Raw genomic sequence first — 9,806 nt, 5'->3', positions numbered from 1 at the left:
CGCTCCAAGGGCTCTGCCGGCGCGCGCTTCTGTCGCCATGGCGACGCGGCTTCTCCGGCTGCGGGCTCCGAACTCCGAGCGGGCTGCGATCGAGGCTTGCGGTCCGTGTCTGCCCTTCGGCTGGGCGGCGTGAAAGAGGCTCAAACGGGTGAGAGGCGCTGCGTCCTCTGCCCAGCCCTCCGCGCGCGCTCCCGCAGGCCAGCGCCTAAGCCCGCGACTTCTCTGCCTTCTCCAGGTTCGGACTGTGCGGTCCCCCGGCTGCCGAGGCGCCGCCCGCGCAGGTAGGATCTGCGCGGCTCCCACCGCGCGATGTTTGCGGCTGCGTGGGCGGGGATACAACCTGGGGGGTGGGGAGGTGGTCTGACTCGCATCTGCCGATCTCTCCTCCCCAAATAGTGGAAACAGCCCCATTCCATCCTTGGGCTCTTCGCTGCTTCCTCTACCCCCTGCTTCCTGGTCCTGGTCACCACCCCCTCCATCTCTCACCGTTCTTGTTTTGTTTTGTAATTTTGCAAACAACTGAATAGTCAACAGGAGCAAACAGTGGTTAAAATATCAGTACCCTCCAGATATATGAGAGCTTCAAACGTTCGTCGAAAAAAGTCTTTATATCTTTTAACTCATTTTTTTCCCCATGAGCTTTTTGAAGCTCCCTCATAACTTACCGGAACATAAGCAGTTTAGTGGAACTCAAGACAAAAATTAACTGCGGCTTGCTTGCATCTTCTGTAAAAATGAGGGATTTGGACCACAAATCACTTTTAAAGCCCACTAGTCAACCTATGAAATGATAAGGTTGATTTAAGACCCAGACATTTTGGCCTTTGGGCGGCTCAAATGGGTTTAGCCTGCAGCCCTACAGCATCTTCAGGGGTGGGAACCTTTTATTTTTCCTGTCAAGAGCCATTTGTATATTTTTAACATCATTCAGGGCCATCCTGGTCAAACATTTAATTAACTCACCCTTAATAAGATGGCTGGGAGAAAGAGGAGGCTCTCTACTCCTGTAAAGATGTTCAGTCTGAGAGAGGCACAGGGGCAGGTGTATCCGTCCTCTCGGGTCACTGCGAATGGGAACAGAGTGGATGACAAGGAATGAACGCGGGGCTCGAACTGCTGCTCGGTGGGGAGGCACGTGAGGCTTGCTGGCGTCAATGCTTTCGACCTCCTCATCCGGGCCTCTGGTGGGTGGGTCCCCACACCTGATGTGAATGAACCTGTCATATGTTTATTGTGGGGTTTCTAGAGGGTACAGACGCATTGGCTGACTCTATCCCCATCCAAGAACAATTCTCTTTAAAAAGAAATCTAAAAAGAGAGACACGAAAAATTGTCCCCAAGTCTCTTTGTTCCTTTTTATTACTATTTCTACGTGAAGTTTTATTTTTTTAACTTCAGGGTGGGAGGTGGCAGGGAAGCAAGCAAGCACTTCGAGTTGTTCAAAGAAGTTTATCAGAACTGAATTCCAACACTTTTGTAGGGATTTCCCCGGTACCCACTCCAAAAATGCAGCCTCCTTCCCTGTGGTCAGTTCTACTCTGCCCCGCCTCCTTTTTTTTTTTTTTTAAGTCTATTTAAAGGATTTTTTGTTTGTTTTTTCTTTTAAATTATTTATTTATTTAAAATCATTTTATTGTGGGCTCGTACAATTCTCATCACAATTCATACATATATCCATTGTGTCAAGCACATTTGTACATTTGTTGTCATCATCATTCTCAAAACAGAATTTTTTAACAAAAAGAAGCCAACGTGAGTCCCAATGAGATTGAGAAATTCCGTGTTCTACTCTGTTCTTATATCCCATTTAGTCCTTATAACAATCCAGCGAGCGTGGCAACATTGTGTTCCCATTATACAGATGGAGAATCTGAGGCTTAAAGAAGTTAAGCAACCTGTCCAATTCATCTGGGAAGTGGCAGGGCTGGGATGTGAATCCCATCTCTTTCACTCAAACATCCTCTTTCTTCCGTATTACACGGCTACTGCATTATCATTGAGCTGTGTGTCCATTTCATTGAATTTGCGACCCCAGCAGGAAAGAGTCTCATGGGATGAACAGTTAGTGTCCAAATAGGATAAAAGAAGGATCCAGAGTGGAGACATGCCTGACTTCTGTCTGGTGGCAGCGGCCTTAGGCAGATGTAGAGATGGATTCTCCTGCCTCGTGTAGCCAGAGGAGAGAGGGCACCAGCTGTGACTTCCGCACCATTTTCACTGCAACCCACTCTGCAAGCCAGCCTCTTGCCCAAAGGCCCTCAGCTTACATAGTCAGTGAGTTAGAGAGCCTGCCACTCTGTCCCGTGCTCTCAATGCCCCATGCTGCCACTGCTTCTCCACACGGAGGTCTCGGGTGCAAAGGATGCTCTCTCCCATGGTGGTTCTTTCTGGATGTCCTGGGATCCCACTGATCTTGATTTTGCACTGATCATTGGAGACCATTCAAAGAGTATGAGGGAGAAGGATTTAAAAAGAAAAACCTTAATATAAAATAATGAAGTATTTCTTTTACTATCCACAGTCTTGGCCCTGAATTTTTTATGCCAGAGATCCTTGGGTATGTATAATAATAATAAGTGTTAGTCTGGCTTGTGATGTGGAGACAAGTGACAGAGGGTAAACAAGTGAGTTGCTATTTAAGAAAAATTCCAGTAGGACCTCTTCCATACTTCAGAAGCAAACAGTCAAACAAAACCCATGAGACTGATTTTTCTCTTTAGGATTAGAATGAAAGTTAATAGATTGGAAAATCAGTCCTCCCGTTGGGTAGTTGTCAAAAAACCACATTCACTGCCATCGAGTGAATTCTGACTTCTAGCAGCAATCCTGTATGAGAGAGTAGAACTGCCCGCGTGGGTTTCTGGGGCTGTACCTCTTTATAGGAGCACACAGCCTCATTGTTCTCCCATGGGTATTGCTAAGACAGGTTTAAAAAAGTGTAAATAGCAATTCATGAAGAACAAATTATAAGTATTAATAAGCATAAGAGGACCTATAAGATAAGGATTGTGTTTTAAAGTGTACCTTTGAATAAAATCAAAGGTCAGTTTCTAAATGTATGTATTCAGATGATACTTAAAACATCACATCTTCAAATATGGAAAAATAGCTGCTCTGGCCACATAGACCCTGTGAACATGGTTTTCAGGATCCTACTGAGATGGAAATCCAGCAGCTACTTTGGCTTACATGGTGTGTCTTATTTTGCTGGAGTGAGGGAGAAAGTGCTAAGATAGACATGAATCAAGCTGAACTTCTGATTTCTGGAATTAGCTCAGCAGGAAAGAGCAGACCTTAGCCTGCTGTGGATTTTTTTTTATGTAGCTCTAGAGTCCAAGTTATAGAAAACCCAAAAGATATCAATTAGAAGTTTAATTCATATGTATGTTTTCTTTCATAGACTTTACATAAACTTCAATGTGAGATCAAATTAAAAGCACACCAAACTCACTGTCATAGAGTTGATGCTGCCTCAGAGTGGATCTAGATTGGGTTTCCAAGGCTGTAAATCTTACTCAAAAAAAGAAAAAAATCTTTTACTCGAATAGATAGCCTCAACGTTCTCCTGCAGAGGGGGTGGTGGATTTGAACAGCTTACCTTGTGGCTGTCAGCACATCCAGCTCACCTTGTGGCTAGCAGCACATCACTTACCTGACTGTACCAAACCCATTGCCATCAAGTTGACTGAATCATAGGACAGAGTAGAACTGACCCAAAGGGTTCTGAGGTGGTAAATCTCCATGAGAGCAGACTGTTACAGTCTCTTTGTTCCGTGGAGCAGCTGGTAGGTTCAGGCTGCTGACTTTCTGGTTAGCAACCAAACAAGTAACACTGTTACATGACTGGAAAATAAGCCAAATCCAGGCCCACAGCCATCAAATCAATTCTGATTCCTGTGCAGTGAGATAGTAAATCTTTATGGAAGCAGATAGCTTCCATTTTTTCTCCTTGAAGCTGCTGATGGGTTTAAACTGTCAACCATGGCATTTAACAACTCAGTACCTGTCCTGCAGTGCCCCTCAGGCTCCTTTTAGAAGGGTTAATTTCTCTAAAACAAATTTTTAAACTAGTTTAAAATAATTAGTTTTAAAATAATGTCAGCTTCCAATTAGAATGAGAATAATGCTACTAAGTATAATAACAAAATACATGAATACCCAACTGGTAGACTGAGTTCTGCATTTTGTTTTGTTTATATTTTAAATTTATACAAGTGTTTAGAGACTTATGAAATCAATATTTTGTCTTCTATCAGGAATTATTCAGGCAAGATAGGTGATGTAAAGGTAAGAGTATGTACCATAAACTACTTTACAGGATATTTTGGGTCATCAATTTAGATCATGTTTGAATAATTGATATTTGTATAAAATTGCATTAGACTAAATGATAGAAAAGTATAGATACTGGTAATAAATGATCTCAAACACCTCAATATATTACATAATAATACATACATAATGATAATACATAATAACACAATATATAATAACACTAATACATAATAATGGTAACAGTCATTTTTATTTCTCCTATTTTAGGAACCAAAAAATAGACAGGATGACAGATTGTTAGTGTTTGATCAAAAGGGTGAGTACTTTGGATAGTTAATAACAGTGGATATAAGAATGAAGAATATGATCTAAAATTTATTGCAGCGATGATTGCACAACTCTTTTCAAAATATTTAAACCACTGAATCGTATTGTACATGAAGTATATATTGATGAAATGGTTTTAAAAAATAATGTGTGTAACCACCATTTTGTTTTAAATATAGGAAGATAACTCACTGGAATGATTGAGTATGGTCACATGATTTAGTCATTAGATTCTTTATTTGATGGTTGATCCCACAAAAGTGCTGAAGTATTGCCTATCATTCGGAACCTCACTCGTGATAAATTACTAAGGTGGATTTCCCCCACTTTTTCAGAGAAAGCAGTGACTGAGTCAAATGAAGCAATGTCGGGGTAAGAAGCTACCTTTGGTCGCACAGCCGATCCAATAATCATTGTCACCCAATTAAGTTTGAAAGGCCAGAAATGCTTGGCTTAACACCTTAGTTTTTGCTTCAGTCAAAGCAGTGAGTACTCAGAGGGAAGGGTATTTAAAATGCAAACTGAATGTTGATAAAGATGGAGAAGGTATAGATAATGCTCGTTTCCACGTTTTAAAGCTGTGTTTGTTTTAACAGCTTTATTGGGACAGAGTCCGCACTTACACAGTTTAAAGCGTTTTTCTTTTTTAATCAGGTGACATTGAGTTGATTCCAACTCAGCCACCTTCTGTACAACAGCATGAAGTCTGTGTGTCCTGAGCCATCTCACCACATTGTTTGAGCCCTTGCTGCCGCCTCGGTGTCAGTCCATCTTGTTCAGGGTCCTCTTCTTTTTTGCTGACCCTCTACTTTACCAAGCAGGACACTTTTCTCCTAGATCTGGTCCCTCTTGATGATTTGTCCAAAGTCCACCCTGGCTATATTTCTTCGGGGATAAATTTGTCCCTTCTTTTGTCGATTCATGGTATGTTTGATATTCCTTACCAGCACCATAATTCACATGCATCACTTCTTCGGTCTTCCTTGTTCATTGTCCCACTTTCACATGCAAATGAGGTCACTGAAAATACCATACTGTGGTTTGAGTAAGGTACACTGTAGTCCTCAAAGTGACATCTTTGTCTTAACATTTTAAAGGCTTTTTACAGCAGGTTTACTGGATGCAGCGAATCCTTGATGGCTGCTCCCACAAGCATTGATTGCGTGCCCTAGGGAAATTAAACCCTTTACAACTTGAACAAGCTTTTCTCTGTTTATCATGATGTTGCTGATGGATCCATTGGTGAGGATTTTTGTTTTCTTTAGGTGGAGATGCAGTCCATCGGGTTGATCCCCACCAATAAGTGCTTCCAGGTTACTTGCTTTCATGGTTACTTACAGGTTACTTACAGGTTGTTCATGAGCTTCCTCTGATCCTGATGCTGCATTCTTCCTTACATGGTCTTCTGTACATAGACAAGAGTAAATGAATATGGTGAGACAACCACCTTGTTGCATGCCTATCCTGATTTAAAACCATGTACTATCCCCTTGTTCTGTGTGAACAATTGCCTCTTGTCTACGTGCAGCTTCCTCCTAAGTTCACGTAAGTGTTCTAGAATTGCCACTGCTCACTGTGTTGTCTATAGTAATTTGTGCTGATCCATACAATCAAATGCCTTTGTGGACTCAGTAAAGTCTCTGCTTTCGGCTAAGATCCCTCTGACATCAGCAGTGATATCCCTTGTTCCACGTTCTCTTCTGAATCCAACTTTATTTTCTAGCAATACTCTGTCAGTGTACTGCTGCAACTATTTTTAAATTATCTTCAGCATACTATTACTCAGAGGTAATATTCATGATATTGTTGGATCATCTGTCCTTGGAATGAGTACACATATGTATGTCTGCTTCTTTTTTTCTGTATGTTTTAGTACAGTGACTCTGCAGTCCTTCCATCTTCTTTTGGCCATTCAATATTTGTCCACAGAATCCTCTAATTTTGCAACCTCAGACTTGATCTAATTCCCCCTAGCTTCAGAAATGCCAACCATGTTCATCCCTTTCTAACTCAAGGTCATTGCAAATTTCATTGTAATACTTTCCTTTGTCTTCTTGAGCTGCCCTATGAAATCTTTCTCTCCAGCTCTTTTCTGTCGTCTTTTGTGATATCCATTTTGATCTTTTTTCCCCCCTTCCGGTCTTTTTAACAACCCTTTGCTTTCTTCGTGTGTGATGTCCTTGATGTCATCCTGCAGCTCCTGTTGTCTACCATCTGTACTATTCCAGGCACCGAATCCGCCCTTGAGATGCCCTCTGAATGCAGGAAGAATGTACTGAAGGTGGCCACATTGCTCTGTCTTAATTTTCTTCGTCTTCAACCTGTATGTGAGCAGTTGATGATTGCTTCTGCAGTCAGCCTCTGGCCTTGTTCTGACCAAGGAGATGGTCCTAACCATGGGTCCTAGCATTCACATGGCTGTTATAAGCAGTGTTGTAACTGCACGAAGGAGTGATCCACATCCCAACATGGTCAAATTCCAGGGGTAAATCAAATGCGAATTGGGTCAAAATAAAAGAGTAACAACTTATTCTCTTTTTCTCTTCAGTAATTGCATCTGTTTATCAAACTGCTGTGGTTTTGGTTTTGGGGTGGGTTTTTTTGGAGGATAAATGATCATGTTCCCTTTAATCACTTGCAAAAATGAGTTTGGGCTTGGTAGGTTATTGCTTGGCATGAGGGAGGAGCGGGGTGGGTAGCGTGCCGATAAGCTTCACAGGTATATAGTTTTGAGTTACTTGGGTATCTCTTGTGTTGAAAGTAAACAAGGCCAGTCCTGGAGAAAAGAAAAAAAAGAAGCTTGGAGAACAGTGTGAATTGAGGGAGAATTTTTGTCAGTTTAGTTTTCATCCCACCCTCCTCCTGACCCCCCTTGCCTGTCTGACACAGGGTTGTCCAAAAGACTTTATCTGGGTTGGGATAAGCAAAAGGAGGCATTTTCTTCCAATTTGTTGTTCTAGTTGCAGTCACACGGAGAGAATATGGATCGCATAAACCAGGAGTTTGAGCTTCTATGCACATGCACACAAAAAACAAAACAAACTCGCTGCCATCAGGTCAATAGTGCCCCTGTGAGTTTCTAAGACCCTAACTTCACAGGAGTAGAAAGCCTTGTCGTTTCCCTGTAGAGTGGCTGGTGGGGTTTTGAACTGCTTACCTCTCAGCTAGCAGCCCAACACATAACCACTGTGCCACAGGGCTCACATGTATCATTCCCATTTCTTCTAAGGGCCCCATGTGTGGAAGAGTTGTCCATCAACAAACTGCATTTAATGTAAAACCTGTTTTAGTAGTAGAAGTAACATAAATCTTTAATGTAGACAATGTTGTATAAATAGAGTGTAGACCACAGATTCCCAAATTTATTTGACCTTCTGCCCCTTTTCAGAAACAAATTACCCATTGCCCCCTGACAATTAAAAACATTTATACTGTAGCCCATAATCCAAAATAAAGTGTAGGTGTCTGCTTTTGCAGCAGCCCCCAGCAGGTGGTATTACTCACTTTGGGAAACACTGGTGTAGCCCTTTCACCTGTTGGCTTTTTTGGTCAACCTTTCAAACATACTTAAAGGTATACAGGAGGTAAGTGGCTAAAGCCAACAAACCCATTATATTCAACTCTTATTCTGGGTTTGGACAAGTTCTACCTATATCTTATTCAGTAAGCATCTATTTTATCATCTTTTCTAAAATGAATGACAGCTATTTTTTTATTCTCATTTTAAAATTTTAAGTAAATGCCTCTTTGGATACAGACCAACCTTGGCAAGCAAACCTTATTCCTCAACAACGCAAGTGTCTCTGAATATAGCTAAGACATTGTCAGAAAAGTAAGTTTTAAATAATTTTTATTTTAGGTGCATATTTGACAAATAGAAATCATTTTCAAAATAAAGCTTAAAGTGTATGTTTTAAGAAAAAAATTATTTCCAATAGAAATTTGAGGATATTTTGTAAACATACCCAATGATTATAACAGACTAAGGAAAACATTTAAGACTTAGATATCTATTTTCTAGCATAAATATATTCCAGTAGAGTACCTAACCTGACTAACCTTTATAATTTTAGTAGTTACTAAATTATATACGTTTTGCTTCCAATTGATCTTATTATATCAAGTAAAAATTTGAATCTTTCCTCAATTGTAACTATTTAAAGTTGAATAGCACCTTTCAGCATATACTAATTATCTGTGTTTCTTACATGGTTAGAGACATTATTCCCATAAGTAAAACCACTCTCTCAAGTGCAAGTCAATAGATTATAGTTGGAGAAGACATTGAAATTTGGTCCTCTGAGTCTCTGAAACTGCATATCATAGAGCCTCTGGGAAATGGGCAGAAAGGAATTCATATTTTACTATTAAAATGATGGATTTGGTCAGTTCTCATCTGAGTATTTTTCTGCATGTTCACCACTGCTGCCATTTACCTTAGAACATTATTGCCTTGAAATTATTAAAGGTATTTTCAATTATTCAAATAACCAGAACTATATACCAGCCAACTCTATTCCTTCAGACTGTACCATAATCAGTATGTAAGTGCCATTTTAAAACATTTTCTTAGTACTTGGACATCTTTTACAATTGATGGCATGCTGCCTGGCACTAGGTTTTTTTGCAGCACATGAAGAATAATGAATGTTAATAAATAGATGGTAATCTGAGATTCAATGAAATATTGTAACCTAGGGGAAAAAGCACTAAAACCCTTGTATCTAGATCACATATTCCAAACACCCAAGATCAAAATCACTGCCATTGAGTCAGTTCTGACTTAAAGTGACCCTATAGGACAGAGTAGAGCTGTCCCCATGGGTTTCTGAGGTTATTAATCTTTATGGGAGTAGAAAGCCTCGTCTTTGTCAATGTTTAAATCCTTGAATAATAAGGTATTTTGAGTTGGTCCAATAACCAGAACTATACTAGCCAAATTCCACTCTCAAGGATAGATATGCCTTGTAGTTAGCAGCCCAACAAGTAACCCTCTGCCACCAGGTGCCTTAGAGCAGGAGTTGGCGCGTATGTGAGTCTAGTCATCACTGGCTGGCATAATAGGCGCATTACCAGAGTGGGAATTGAATACTTAAGTGATTCTCAATTTTTCTCAAGCAGTTTCTTCTTGGTTTCCTTTTATTCTTTCACAGTTACCAACGAGAAAAACAGAAGCCAGAATGTGCTGTGCATTTTTCATTTCC

At 40.6% G+C, this 9,806-nt stretch overlaps 1 protein-coding gene across 1 annotated transcript in view; it reads left to right on the top strand.

Moving 5' to 3' along the window:
* The first annotated feature begins 127 nt into the window (after window positions 1-127).
* Window positions 128-9,806, top strand: part of ERICH2 (glutamate rich 2) — a 35,122-nt gene continuing 25,443 nt past the window's right edge. The window contains exons 1-6 of the mRNA XM_045299338.1: window positions 128-148; window positions 236-281; window positions 2,522-2,557; window positions 4,257-4,287; window positions 4,543-4,591; window positions 4,938-4,974. Coding sequence (XP_045155273.1) covers window positions 2,541-2,557; window positions 4,257-4,287; window positions 4,543-4,591; window positions 4,938-4,974 — 134 coding nt within the window. The 5' untranslated portion in view covers window positions 128-148; window positions 236-281; window positions 2,522-2,540. The remainder of the gene's footprint in view (window positions 149-235; window positions 282-2,521; window positions 2,558-4,256; window positions 4,288-4,542; window positions 4,592-4,937; window positions 4,975-9,806) is intronic.

The sequence above is a fragment of the Echinops telfairi genome, unplaced genomic scaffold, assembly GCF_000313985.2.
Source record: "Echinops telfairi isolate 266 unplaced genomic scaffold, ASM31398v2 ScPeMD7_4;HRSCAF=17, whole genome shotgun sequence".
Lineage (NCBI taxonomy): Eukaryota > Metazoa > Chordata > Mammalia > Afrosoricida > Tenrecidae > Echinops > Echinops telfairi.
The sequence above is the reverse complement of the archived record's forward strand: the minus strand, read 5'-3'. Positions and strand labels throughout refer to the sequence as shown.